Below are 15715 nucleotides of genomic sequence, written 5' to 3'. Positions count from 1 at the left end.
GGTAACATTTTTTATTCAATGAGCTGTTATAGTTTGGGAAAAATGGACATGCTTGTCTTTGGAAAACTAATTGCAATTCCATAACCAACTGACCCTGGAAAATTAATACTGAAGATTTTGCAGCTGATTTCTAATTAGGATAGAGAAGCATTTGAAAGATTTAAACCAGTGTACTTAGCTTCAGAACTGAAGTTCAGTTTGTGTCAGGAATCAAATAACTCCATGCACGCTGATGCTGTTAGAAGGAAAGACACATCTTCAGATCAAATGTTGCAAGTAGGAGGCTGTATGTATTTTTTAATCTCAAATGGTTTCAAAGTTTTCCACTAGGAAAACTTAACTAAAGCAGAGTTCTGTCTGAAAATCGCTGGCAATAGAGTACTGTGAGGTTTCTGCTTTTGGACCATGAAATGTTTCCTAAATGATCAGCAAGGCTTTAAAGAAGTATGCTTGCTCATCCTGTTCCCAGAGCCTGTATCACCCTGAATAGCAGAATTTCATATTCCATTAGTGGCTTTAAGATTCTAACTGATTCAGCTGAGGAGACAGAAAATATCAGCATCAAATCTACTGCCAAGGCAAAAGCTCGAAGTATCATTATTGCCAGAATAATCAACCCTGGAGGGAAGCACAGATGACACTAGTATACTTACCATATGAACTTTATTACATCAAATGGCCCAATTTTCCTTATTCCACTTGCATTTATTCTGAATTCCCTACTTGCAGTTATTATCAATCATAAGTGGAAAGTCATAAATTGGCAGCTTTAATCAGGCAAGTTGTGTATGTACGAGCATCAGAAAGAAATAAAATTTAGTATTTTTATCCCTCTTGAAATGTTAGAAGAGGCTCTATAGACTGTTCATGGTTGATCTGTTAGATGATGCAGTGAAGGAACAGTATCAATTTTCCAGCTTCCAACATGCAGAAGATGCATTAAACAATTAGATCAGAGCCCACATGCTTAAACTGAATATAAGATTAAGAAAGAATTAGGAAGCTTCTTTCAACTCCTTATTTGCAACAAAGTCCCACTACAGCCAAAGGATTGATTTATGCATAATTAGATTAAACACAGAGGTTCCCCCTTAAACAGACTCACTTATTAAGTGCATTAACACTGGCAAGGAAGGACAATTTGAAGTTACAAAAAAATGTAGTCTTGGAAGTTTACTTTTAATTTTGGTTTTCTTCCTACTGCAGAGCTACAGCCCTGTCATTATGAATGAAACTTGAATATCTGGACTTTTCTAACCCTTCCCTTCAGTAAGAACCAAACTGCATGTTTAAATGAGAAGGCCATAACTCATTTGAAGACAAGACCTGAACAGAATAATTTTTATTACTATCTACTTTTCCCTTTTAAAAAACCACACTTTAAAAGTAATTAAATGTACTTCAATGTTTATGCAGTTAAAACCCTTGGGGCCATGAAAACTGTTCTCATATTGCCTCCTGCTCCTTGTGCACAGCTGTCCCTTGATTAACCAGTTCTCCAGGACACATTCATTGGAACAGTACCTGAACTTACTACCCCACGTTCACAATTTACACCTTCAAGAGCCTGATTTTTGCTCCAGTTCACTGGATTTTTTCTCTTGTTCACTAACTGTGAACAGTTTTCATGATTTTATAGGGTATAAAACTCATACTTTCTCACTTCCAAACTTCTTCAAGATTGTGATCATCAGATTATTCATTGCGTAAGTCCTTGTTCTCATGAAGTTATCACTCTCATTGTCTGATAGAAAAATAATCATTTCACAGTCAGTAAAATCCAAAGCAGTGCTGACAAAGTCATGGTTGTTTGATAACTACAACACAGGCACCAGCTCTTCCAATATTTAAGGAAGCCATCTGCAGGAAAAATAAACAAACAAACAAACACAAACAAAAAAACGAATTAACTGAACAGGAACAAGGCATGCCAGAGATCGCCAAAGTGCTGTGTCAACAATATTCTAAAATGGTCAAAACTAATGGGAATATAAACCAGTCAAAATAAATACAACCCCTAATACCCTAGTATTGTATTTTTAAAGTTACTTACTCGCATCTGACATGTTCCACATTAAAGTGCAAGACCAGAAAAAGGAAGTGATTTTAGAGCTGTCATCAGTTTTGTGAACTGTTGATACGCAAAAAGGTTTCTGTGAGCTGTGCTCATAGTGGAAGCTGATGCTTCCACTTCAGTGAAGGCATGGACAAGGCTACCAATACCAAAATTGTATGGTTCCAATATTCCTAAATGGGTTGAATTGCCATTTAGAATAAATTTGGCAGCTTTAGACACTATTCAATACAACACAATGGTCAGTATCATTTAGGAGACTAAATCTTGCTGACACTAATACAGTAGAGTCAACATATATAGTGTGTAATAACATTAGTAATTATAATACACTGTGATTAATGGTACTGTACATATGAAAGTAGCGATGTTACTTTTCTTAGCAATCTGTCAAAACATGGTTATTAATGGGTTTTTATGTGGACTGGTGGTTTTGGAAAAGAATATTTCCAAATTTGTTTCTTATGTCCTATAGCATGTCATTAACATGCTCTCTGGTAATTTAAATAATAGTAAGCAGAAGCCCCTCTTTACAATTTTAAAAAGAAATAGACATTTCTGAGTATAATACATCTGCCCTGTATTAAATGGATTTTTTTTACGGTAAGATCATCTTTTTGAATTACGTACTTTTCTTCACTAACTGCAATGGGAACTTAAAGTGACTAATTCAGGTGTAAACATCTACACGGCTGGAACAAATTACTTTTTCAGAAAGTCTTAAAACAGACTTAAGAACAGAGAGTGTTGAAATAGTTCTTTGTTTCTTTTTAAGTCTTTGCTATGAATCCTAAACTGTCAAGCGCTTCCTTCTAAAACGAAATCACTAGTCCCCAGCTTCTTGCATTCACATTATACCAATTAATTCTTATATGGCTCAACATTAGGAACATACATACAGTTCAACATTTCAAAATATACATCAAACAGAAGAAAATGGAATTGAAGAATGAAATGAAAACTCGGCCCTCTACATAAAATAAACTTTCATATGAAAGATCTTCACAACATGCTCGTTACCAATTAAAATTCCAGATCCATTTTGATACATTTTATGACATTTCTTCTGCATGAAGGTGAAAAAAAAAAATTGCTATAGAAGTTGATCAAAACAAGAATTTTTCCTGAGAAGTAACAATATTTCTAATGACTGCTTATTCTGTCTTCTTGCAGTTTCTTAGGATCTAATTCTCTCTCTTCAGAGGAAACTCCTGACATAATGCCTGATAAAATACCAGGACTATTTTTACAGCTATGGTAACCTCAGATACTATAATTTTTCAGAAAAGTAATATTTTTATGTACAAGTATCAAAATATGTTACAGATCAAAAAGATAAAGACTTTATGATTACCTGTGTCCATTCATTAGTTTGAGGGTCATATGCTTCCATAGTGTTCAGGTATGTTTGACCATCATAGCCACCTACTGCATATAATTTGTCACCAAGGAGACAGACACCAACAGCATCACGAGGCATACTCAGTGGAGCTACCATTGTCCATGTATCAGTTTTTGGATCATACCTGAGGAAAGAGAAAAGAAACTGAATGTCCAGGGAAGAGATAAATGTCAGTTCAGGTTGATCTTCATTTGCATACAGTCATGTTTTTCTGGATAAAAATTATCTTTTAGCATTCCATCCAAAAAACATTCGTCCTAACAGCAAAACCAGCCGTACAGTTTCATTGTGTTCTTAATTTAAACCTCTAAGTGTTGATTGGGATCTTTTACTCTCTGAATTTTTCAGTATCATTGTACGTCTCTAGCTGAAGGAGTTTCTCAGCCAGTGAAATGTGCCAACATGCATTGTATCTTCGCTTGCCTAAAGGCAATAAATCGTAACAGACTCTTTGATGCCCTACTCTTGAATTACAAAGGTCAAGGTGAGGAGATGCAAAAGCAAGGAAACTAAATACAATTGACATTTTTGGACATTGTTTTTTTTAATACACAGGTATGCAAGGCTAAGCAGAATTCCTATAACTCAGTTCTGTCAACACAACAAAACTGCACAAGAACTTGTCTTCTGTAATTGCCAGGAAAATTTCTTACATCCTTTCTTCTGCTAAAAAACATCGTACATTTCATCTTTATAATAACTTGGTAAGCCCTAGGGGGAGAGGGGTTATGATAGAAGTTCCTGAATGTAGAAAGCAATCAATTTGAAATCAAGGTGAGACGAAGGGGAAAAACTATAGATCACTTAAAAGCTGTCAAGTTCTGACTGATGTTCTGGAAACAAAGCTACTTTATAAAAAATGCCAAAATATCTTCAAAATTTTATAATTCTTAAAAAGGAATTAGACATTTTACCTTTAATAACGAATGAGATGTTTGTGTTTTTTGATCATGCGTTATTTTTGAATGTAAAAAATAGACACACTAAACCACATTCCAGCCACCTTCTAAACTTATCAATCACTGTGAAGGCCATGAGAGTTTTTCATGTTATAGTGGAGTCCACCAGCTAATTCATATCTACCCTATGTAAGCTGATAGCCTTACAAGTTCTTATTTGTTAGTCCCAACCTTTAGTCTGGAAGCTAACTGCCCATGAAGTACGTTAACCACATTTTTTGCTATCCGTGCAAAAGTACTTAAGATGAGGAACACTGTATTCAGATAAGAGTACATAAAATAGCATTAAGGATATGTGGTTTAGTTCGTTGTTACAATCTCCCTTAAGAATGACAAATGTGATGGGATGTGGTTTGTCTTCAACACCAGAAGGGTTTTCTTCTCAGAGAATGAAAAATGAAAGGAAAACTCCCTTGCAAGCACCAATAAAAAGTGGTTGGAAAGATTTCATACTTAGTAATATTGTCACTAGTAGTCTCAATATAAACTTATTTCATTGAAAATTCTCTTTATGTTCCTTATAAATAGAAGGCCATGAAGTTAGGGCCTGTAAATGCAGGCTTCATGGGATTTCTCTGATGAACTTTCCATCTGTTGGAGACAAGAAGTAAAATATTTGGCAGTCTATGATCTTGCTTATGTTCAGTAGAGATGGCAATGAGTCTAAGACTGAGCAAAATCATATGGATAACATAAGGAGTAAGCTTTAACTTACAATTTTTGGATTACATATTGGATAACTAGTAAATGCCAAGCCAGATTCAGAAGCAATAACTGATATTTAATTAAAGTTTAACCCTTTCAAATAATAAATAGAGAAATCTCTCCCAGTGCCAATCTTTACTTATATGCTAACATAAAACAACTACCAGAACATACTTACTTTAACCTCTGCAACCTGTACCTATTTGGAGAGTGTATTTTCTTTATTCTATTTTAAAGTGTACAGAAACAGAAAATTCAAAACTTCATGAAACATTTGAATTCAATTCAATTCAAATTGAATGCTATAATAACTCCAACTGTTTCCTTCTGCCATATTGGATATTCCTGAATTTGCAGAATATCCACTTGGTACTGTAAATTCATGGTACTGTAAATACAGTGCATTAAGGCTTATATGAACACATCAGGAAGTGGCAGTGTCGCTAAAGGAAGCAGTGTCATGTACTGTAAATATCCATCACTTAAGCAGTTGTATACTTCTTTGCTCAGATACGTTTTTAAAGTTTCAAAATACTTCTAAACACAATTTAGTGTGATAAAATTATTTCAAGGCTGAATTTTTATCTCTGCAAAGATCAGTTTATGACTCGGAAATGTGTAATACCGTCACTTAAAATCAAAGATTTCTTAAATGAGGTGTGAAAAAAATCTATTTTTGTGTATATGATAATATATAATACTACTGTGAAAAAAAGGGAAAGAAAACCTCAAAAGAGATTGCATTCTACAAACCCTTATGGAATCTTTCAAGTAAATAATAAGCTGGCATTTCTTGGGGTAAAAACATCTGTTAAATTTTATCATTACTTAGCTAAGAAAATTATGCTACTGGAAATTACTTAGTATTAAAAAATGTATGAATAATTGGATACCTTTCTACATAGTCCAGCAGTCGGGAACAATGGTTAGAAGCAGGGGCATCATGGCCTCCAACTGCATAAAGAAAGCCATCACATGTAGCCACTCCTACACCTCCTCTTCTCTTACACATAGGAGCACACATATTCCATTTATTTGTGTGAGGATCATAATATTCCATTGAGCTCAAACATGAACTTCCATCCCGACCTCCAACTGAATATAACCTAAAAAAGTCACACAAATAAAAACGTTAATAGACCAAGAGCTCAGAACTGTAGAAATAAAACCAAGGAGCATTTTCTTTTTAATCTGACGTAAGCAAACAGGAAAAAGAAAAATAATATAATCTCTTCAATATCATATGAATTTCATATGGTCAGCAAAAAGATGTTTTTAATATTATTACCAAATTGACATTCTACTTAGTTCTTTGCCCACCTGAATAAAAAGGAAGATTTTTTTTTCTCATAATGGGTATTTTCATTTGATTACAGCATATACTGACAAGAGTGCCAGAAATGAAATCAGATTTGTCTCTGTAGATTTACAAATCATTTAAGCAGATTTGCTGCCTAACTACTCTTCATCTGTGAAGTGGAAGTGAAAGTGCTAACTCATATTTGGTAACCCAGACAAACAAGAAATATGCAATCCATTTATTATAGTTTCTCTCTGTGTATATACATGTATCTATATCTATCTATATATTAATTTGCCATTTTTATCATGCACCAAAGCAGTGGGAATTAGTTTGACAACTTCTGTCCTGTAGTTTAATATTCTTTCTTGTATAATTCTTTAATACTGAATATATTCACAAGCTTCTAATTCTCACTTCTTGGAGAAAAAAAATAGAGAAAGAAATGTTTTTAAGAAGTACTTCATAAGCTTTGTATGCTAAAGGACAAACCATATGGAAGAATGTAGTCAGTCTTTGATCTACTATTCAGCCTATTCCACACACAAAACTATCAATAGGATGCTCATGTCCAGAATGAATTTTACACTTACAATGTAGTAGAGATCAAATATGCAGTGTATTGAAGAAAGAATATCACATTATGTTTTAAACATGGATTTTTACGAGGTGCTACCTCAGTTTCAAAGACCTTGCTTATACTGAAGAAAAGTCTTGCCCACACTAGTATGTCTACTCAGCAAGTAAGAAAATGATACCCCCAGGTACTGTATACTGATTTGCTTCATCAGAACATATTATTAGTTTTGAGTTCTGTAGGAAAGGCATGGAAAACTTCTGACAATATTTTAAATTTGAATTAAAAAAAAATGAGGTTTAACAAAAAATAATTTGTGTTCGTAACTACCTGCAGGCAAGAAACTTGCTTCCTTCCTCCCTTTATAATGATTCCCAGGAGGAAACAGCTCTGATTGTTCTTTCCCACTATTACCATGCTGCATTCGTTTCTTATATGAATCCTTTTGCAGTCTGTTGCCTTTTGTACAGTTCCTGGAGATTAACTATTAGAAACACAGACTATTTTAACCACTGAGCAGTTTAGGATGCAAAAGCTGTCTGTGTGAAGCAATTATTCATTCGGAAGCTTTTACTGTCCTAAGAGCTCCATGAATTCAGAGCTACTTAAATGTGCATTTACCAGTACATTTCATTGGCATGGATGCTGATGAATAAGGAAGTACCGTAGTACCACTAAATATGTCACTGAAGCCATAGAACGTTTTGGTACTGCCTGACAGACATACTTGTGCTCTGACTAACGTAGCCAGGGGAACCCATACTCCTCTATGAAAGATGTTAAAGCAGAACTTTTTTTTTTGCAACTATTTCTGTGGATCAAGCCCTAAGACATTTACCTTTCTATATGATTATCAGATATCTACAGGTGAGATCCAACTCGAGATTCAGACACTTACAGAGTGTTAATCTGTGGGTGTTTACAGTGTGCAGATTGCTGTTATGCCCAGGGTAGCCACCCGAGCCTGAAGAACAACTTGGTTCACCTGCCACAACCATACTTTTCTTCCTCAGCAGAGAGTAAGAACAGCAGTACAAGCACTAAAAAAATTTAAACGTATGATCCAAATACATTTACATTAATATAAATGTAAATCTAAGCATTTACATCTAGGTGTCTGCAAGGATATTACCTTTATTTTCAAAGATGGGACTTGGTTTAGCTACCCACAGAGAGTGATCAAACGTTATTTGTGACACTTAGGAAAGGGAGACATTCCCTCTGGGCTGACATATATGACAAAGGCTACACAGGAGAAACATGCATGATTGCTGGAGATAGGTGAAATGATCCCTAAAAATGAAGACCATGGTTAACAAGACTGAGATTTCCAAACAGATTTTCAAATAAATAAATATTTAGACAACTAACTACTTCTCATAATTTTAAAAAATGCAAAGTACCAACACTTCTGCAGAGTTCAGTGTGAATAATCATGTGTTCTACTAGTCTAAATACCTGCCGCTTTGTTTATTTCTCCTGGCATGAAAAGTTCTCATCTATTCCATTGTCTTTCTACCTGAAATAAATCTATGAGCTAGTTATTTCCACAGTGAAGTTGAGCATGCTTTTTCATTCCTTTATTTCAGTTAAGACAACTAGTAAAATATAGCTAAAGGCATTCTTGCATTGTTGGTAAAGAGATGGCAAATGCTGTTCATAACTAACTGATAGAAGTCTCAGCCAATGACTGAGGCCATCCGGTTTTTGTTAAAATGCTCTATGCTATTCAGAAAAAAGAAAACAAAATTAATTTCCAAAATCAGATTTTGGAACTATAATTTTAGAGTTTGATGGTGTTTATATCTCAGCAAGGAATAGTTCTTAAGACTAACGATAAATTTTATTTCACAGTGGTCTAGATCAGACAAATAAAATTTGGAAATGGAGTCATTGTTGAAATTGTTTTAAAATTGTTCTAGTTGTGGCTGAACCTGGACACCTCAGTCAGGAATTGCTTCCACTCCTCAGCTAAATTTCCTAATCCATAGGCACAAAGGCCCAAAATGACAACAGAGCAACTATACAACCAGTGCTGAATAATCAGGATACCATACACCTAACTGAAATTTTGAAACACTTATATCCAAAGATGTTTAGTAGTGTTACTTTCTTCCTAGTGATCAGAGTCCTATTTTATTAGATGACTTAGAATTAATCTGTTTTGCAGCTCTGCCTGTATTGGTAACACTTGATAGTAAAATTTTCTATAGGGAAAAGTATTATATATTTCTCTAAAAATCCTGAAAACCTGACATTACTGAAATCAGGTATCAGTCCTGCAATTGCAAGGGCTACTCTTAACTACATTCAATTCTAGTGTTTCAGTTGCAGGTACTACCTCTGCTCTGGATGATTTGTTTACAAAATTTGGAAAATACTCGTAAGGAGACTTTCATTTTCATGTGCAAGTACTCTCAGAATTCAAAGATGAAAGATAATCCAGTGAGACTGAATTTGGCAAATTTAAATCCCACAAATTCTCCCTTGTTTCTTAATTTCACAATAATAATCCACAATATTATCTTAGTAATTTTGCCTTACCTTATGTACTACTTCAACTAGCATCTAATATATAGCTCATTTTTTTCTATTTGTCCCAGATTACAGAAGTCTGTAGACTTCTTACAGTATTACAACAGTGAGCAATTAAAAAGAAAATTTGAGAAATAATAATAATCACGATCACATAATATTCCTATCTTCATTCATTTTTGAGTTGGGAATATTCTGTTAACTGAATTGAAACTTGTTGTGCATCCCATCAGAATTGCTGGGATTTCTATTATAATTATCACTGTTTAGAGTGGAAGATTGACAGGGAAAAACAACCACCCATATCACGTACTTTTATCTCCACTGATCACAGTGAAAATTTTGCCTGTGCAGATGTTATAGATTTCTATTCCCCGATGGTCTATATCTCAGGTTATTCAGACTCTGTGTGTACATATGAGTTTAGATCAAACCCAGTCTTATATGAGATGGGAATTTGTCTTTACAGGGTTTGGTCACTTCTTTTTGTATTAAGATGGATAGAGTCCTACACATTTGTGTGTGTATATCTATATATAAATAAAATGGCTAGAAACTGCAGTATAGGTTTCAAAGTAGGAGACATTAGGAGAAATCATGACTGGCTGGCTCAAAAGCGTTCATCTCAGTGCTATCATTACAAACCTTTGATAACTAATCAGAAAAGCCATTTTTTAAATTCAGTTTGACAAGCCAACCTCAAAAGAACAGACTGCCTTTGATGTGAGGTAGTATGGCTTGTGAAAACAGTTGAATTATGCCTTCGCTGCATTTCTTAATGAGGTTTTGCCTTTCAAAATTCTTTCACTGTGAATATCAAAGACCATATCTAGTTTTTACTTAGGCCAAATTGTACCCTTTTCTGCCCTTTCAGGGTGCCTGAAAGAGTAACACAGAATTACTCTGGTGCAAAGAATGTCTGCCCAGTATAAGTGAGGGGAAGATAATTTTCATCAGTGCTGAACTTCTGTATTGCTCAACCCAGTCCGTTGCTGATCTAGGAATCAGACTGTAGGAGAGGAAAGACCCATGCTGCCTTGGCTATGCCAATGAACAATAGTTCACTGGGAAAAGTTGAAAAAAAATATATTTTTCTGAATGCAAAGCATTAAGTCTTATTTCTGTGTGTAAATATGGAATGGTATTTCATGCATTTGGTGCAGTAATGCAGTAGTGGAGTAAATTAAAAATAAATAGAGTTTTACAGAAAAAAAATTAAAAGAAAAAAAAACAGTTGTACTTTTCTGCAAATTAAAGGAATAGTAACTAATGGTAGAAAATATTGAGAGAATAACACCATTTGCATGAATAAGATTATGGCAAAATTCTACTTCCTATACTATGAAGTATAGTTTCCCAATAGAAAGAAATTGTTTCAAGTTAAATTAATTCTAATCAAAGTTATATGGGTTACATTATTTCTGGAAGCCCAGCAACTGAATGCAGATTCCACCAGTTAAAAACGTTCTTGACTGTATCAGGCGATAATGTAGTTAAGGCCAAATAGTATTTGTGAATTAATCGTTTCCTATAATAAGCCTAAGGGCCTTTATTTACTCTCTTATTTAAAAAAAAACCAAAAGAGTGAATCTATCATTAAATAAGAAATTGATACTGAATTTACAGAATTACTTCCTGCTAGCCAGAGATACTGGGTTTATGATATTCATCATCTTTGTGAGTTTAGATAATTTTAGATCATCATCAGTTTAGTTCAATTTTGTTTGGTCTCAGCACTCATTTATTATGTGATTTTGACTAAAAGATGAAGAAATAGCTACACCTTTTTGAAGCTTCTATAGTTAAGGAAGATTTTCAGTGTGTCCCTTTTTTCCTATAGAAGGAAGCAGAAAAAATGCCTTTCTTAGAAAGGAGTTTGATCAAAAGCAGCAGTTAATAAACACCATATTTATAAAACATCAGCAGTGTCAAAACTGTCATAAAAGAACCTGAAATAACTTCAACAGGATTTAAATTAACATATAAATTTATTCATAGGTCACAGTAAATTTAGAGTAAAATAGAGTAAGAACAGAGACATAATTTAAAAATTTTCCATGAAAAAATTCTAAGGCTGATAAATTGTAAGTTACATATTTGAAATATGTTTGGCATTCATCCCATTGGAAAAGGGTTTTATAAAATCAGTTACATGTATAAAACACCTAATAAGTAAATAACATCATCCTATGTCAAATTTCATTTAATTCTCTAGTTGGGTATAATGTAAGGTCTGTTATGGAAACAGATGGAAAGCATGATTTTTTTCTGAGAAGGAAGAGCACTGCTGTATTTCAGTATGAGGCAAAATATTCATTCACTTAAAAATATTGATTTAAAAATATTTGTTTGTAGTCAGTGAAAATATTGTTGTCAGAAAGCATGAGTATAAAATATAATTTATCTCTTCAAATGACTGTAATTATGTATGCCAACTATAGTATTTTTCTTAGTTCAAGTGGATTAGTAAAAGAATAACTGAATCATCAATAAGCACAAGAGCAAAGAAATCCTCAAGCAAAAAAAGCCATGAAAAAACCTTCTCTGATGGGAAATATAATTGTTTCAGTCATACTTTCTTATCTTGTTAGCTTGGCATGAAATTTTGAAGTGTTAGTTCAGCCTTAAAAATCACAATTACAGCATATTAATACTTCATTTATTTAGTAATATTGAGCTAGTTCCCTAGTTTTCACTTAAGTATGAAAATTATCAGTGCATTGCAATTATATGGATGACTTGAAAAGAAGTCTTAGATCATTTAGTCTGTGACCTTCACAATGAACAAATCCTTCTCAATTCAATGAATTCAAGCAATAATGAAATATTCAGCTGAACTTGGTCTACCAAGTCAAAATACATTTCATTTTACCCCAATATTAGTTATTAAGAGTTTAATCAAGTTCCAAATTAGAAAACCAGAAATATCAGTTAACAGTGCAGATGGCATGGAATCCTGTTCTGCTGAGTACAGTAGATACCATAGCTGCTCTAAGGGCTGTTGAACATAAAGATGTTAAGTATTAAATTAGATATTTAGCTTTCTCTGATTTCAGTAAGATCTAGATGTTTAAACATCCTTCCAGTTTTCTACATATGTGGAGATAAAGTATTTGTGTACACATGAATACATCTGTGTATGGAACAAAAGTAAATGCTGACATTTGGTCAGGATAGGATCTCTAGACTTCTCCAACTACAGTGAAGAACAGATTCATTTAGGTCCCAGCGTATAGGCACTAAGTACTCTTTGAGACACGCTGGGATTGTCGTACTTCACCTCCCACTAAGGATAATAATTACAAGCTAGACTTTCAGAATAATTCAGAATGTGGGATGCTAGTATCTTTTGCACTTTTGACCATGAGAGATAAGACAGTCACTGCTGAATGCTTTTTGTAGTCTGTGCTTTATTGTGGAAGTTGCACAATTGAAAAATTGGCTGTTCACCTTTCTAGGTGTTATTCACACTGCCTCCTGCTGTCCAGATTCGTACATATGTTACATTTAAAAGCTTAAGTTAGATGGAGTGACCCAATTGTATTTCCTATCAGATATTAAGACTAAGTTAACTCACGATGTCTGCTCGGTCTGACGTACCCTTACATGCCCAAACTGATGCATAACATACCACGTGATATTCATTATCTATGTAGAATTTGTTGTTCATTACAAAATTTACATTAAAAATATGAACTATGTAGTAAAGACAACATATTTCTGATTATAAAAACTGAACAGTAGACCTTACAGCAAATTAGTCATGCTAGCTGCATACTAGTCAACTAGTCCAAAAATCTTTCATGTGTGGGTGATGGGTGAAGAGAACTGCATGGTGAGGCATACACACTGTGAGATGCAGATGTGCAGAAAGCATGTAAAACAGAAATGCATCTGAGAGCCTTAGCATAGTATATCAAGAGAAAACAGGCTCATCAAGTTCCCACCCTACAATGCAGCAATGTCTTTAGCATCTGACAAGTTTCCTAACAATCACTTGGGTTCTAAAAAGCAATACATCCTAGCTGCATGTGAGTTTGCCTTGAACTGTAGGAAAAAATACTGGTTTTAATGTAAAGTTTCATGATTTTTCATTGCCCTTTTCTAAGCATCTTACCTAACTTGTATCTGTTCTAGCCCTTGTTAAGGCTATTGTAGCCACACAAGAAGTAGTAAGCCTATGCAGAGATTACCATTTTTATAGGCTGGATGCAAAATACCAAGTTAAATCTTGCTTGAAAAAGAGAGAAAATGATGCATACTGAATTGAACTGCACATTCACTGAGCTGCATGGGACGCCCATGCAGAAAATATGAATGTGTGTGCAAAAGTACAAAAGATCAGAGCAGGGCACAGAATTAGTAATAAGCTTTAATGATTCTGCTAAGAGAAAATGCCACAGATAGTTTATTATATGATGCATGAAAGGCAAAGAAGCAGAACTCCTGGAGGAGGTTGTAATCAGCCACGCAATCAAGTTCTGTAGGTGGTTATATGAACGTAATACACTGCTAATTCTCTTGTGCCAACACTGAACTGCTGTTAAGGACTTTGTGGAATTATTAACCTGTGCCTCTCCATGGTCAGTTCACAGTGAATATATTCGTGAGTAACTAACTACAAGACAATTTTGAGAACCTTTCTTGTGCACACAGTAATTTGCTTGGAATTTTGCTATTTTCTTCAAAATGAAGGTTCGGTAAGCTAAAATTTCTCATGTTCACTTTGTAATAAGGCATAATAGTCGTAAGGGACATATTAAACTAAAACAAGTGCTATTTACCACAGGCACAATATTGATCTCAACAGCACAATTTTCATTTCAGCTTTGTCTCATTAAATGACCTGAAAACAAAACATTCTTCTGCACTTATGCCAATGTCTGTATTGGCCAGCTCTCTGTGCTTCCCATTCAAAATGAAAAAGAGGATAGATGGGAAAATGGTGCTAAGACAATAATCCAGTTTATGGTAATCCATTACTACATGAATCCAACTATTGCAAAACTAGTCAATCTGGATGAATGTAACTGAATATAAAGAAATAAACCCTTTTTTTTATAAATAAAGCTACATATTACTAAAGCATCTCCACCTAAAAAAATAAAACTGAAAATGTAACGAATTTGCATGGGTGTGAAGGGGCAAAGTAGTAAATATGTATATACATATGTATTTTTTAAAAAAAAATCACTCGGGTGCTCAATTCCCATGAATGCTTAAACAGTATCAATAGAATGTGGAAACCATTCTATCTTCTACAGACAAGCCACAGACAAAATCTGAAATTACCAATTGACATTATTTAATGAAGGACATAACCTGTCGTGGTTTAGTCCTGTCTGGCAATTAAGTGCCCTGCCTGGAACCAGTACAAACCACAGAATCGTATTTTTATGTTGGATTGTCTTTCAGTCAAAAAGGGAATAGATTCAAATATCAGTGACTAAGATAAAAAGGAAGAAGGTAGGAAACACAGTTGATGGACAAAGATGAAACTTTCCAAATAGCTCCAATATTAAAGATGGATTGTATTAAGACAATCTATGCTTAGGGTTTTGTTTCTGTAGCTTCAGCTGCGTCAGTTGAAGCATCCTGCCCTTAGTATTTGTACTGTATTTTCCTGCTTAAAAAAATCAACAGTAATAATTTTGCTGTCTTGCTTGAGATTATAAATTTTGACTCATGTCCTCCTGAGAGTTTGAGCTTTTGGTTACCTCCTTTGGTACCAATCTAATGAAACTAGACAGAGCTTTGGCACCAAACTCCTAAAAGCTCAGATGTTTCAAAAATGTCCAACTTTGCTTTTTTTCAACATTGTTGTAAAAAATGTGAATGTGAACCCTGGCCAGAGATGGTAATTTGTCCCAGGATAGATCTGTTTCTTGGCTACTTGAAGCCCATCCCCATTCTTCATCTTTCACCTTTGCTTAATTTAAATGGCTTTCTTACTGTTTTTTATTAATCCTTTCTTTTCCAAACTCCATTTAGACAACATTTGATATGAAATCTTATCTCTTAACATAAAAATGTCCAGTATGTGGCAATTATTTCATGTTTAAGCATGCAAAAATCAATATTGCAACTGTACTGTCTGTAGGTGCCCAGGTGCTGGCAGTGGTGGGCTGCAAGGGCGGCCTCTGTGAGGGGAGGCTGGGGCTGC

At 34.4% G+C, this 15715-nt stretch overlaps 1 protein-coding gene across 1 annotated transcript in view; it reads right to left on the bottom strand.

Annotated features, from left to right (window-relative positions):
- Window positions 1–1593: 1593 nt before the first annotated feature.
- Window positions 1594–15715, bottom strand: part of LOC104510818 (kelch-like protein 1) — a 19425-nt gene continuing 5303 nt past the window's right edge. The window contains exons 2-4 of the mRNA XM_010153189.1: window positions 6034–6246; window positions 3429–3600; window positions 1594–1860 (exon numbers count right to left, since the gene is read on the bottom strand). Of these exons, the coding sequence (XP_010151491.1) occupies window positions 1801–1860; window positions 3429–3600; window positions 6034–6246 (445 nt within the window). The 3' untranslated portion in view covers window positions 1594–1800. The remainder of the gene's footprint in view (window positions 1861–3428; window positions 3601–6033; window positions 6247–15715) is intronic.

This window comes from Eurypyga helias, unplaced genomic scaffold (genome assembly GCF_000690775.1).
Source record: "Eurypyga helias isolate BGI_N326 unplaced genomic scaffold, ASM69077v1 scaffold16086, whole genome shotgun sequence".
In the NCBI taxonomy this organism is placed as follows: domain Eukaryota; kingdom Metazoa; phylum Chordata; class Aves; order Eurypygiformes; family Eurypygidae; genus Eurypyga; species Eurypyga helias.
The sequence above is the reverse complement of the archived record's forward strand: the minus strand, read 5'-3'. Positions and strand labels throughout refer to the sequence as shown.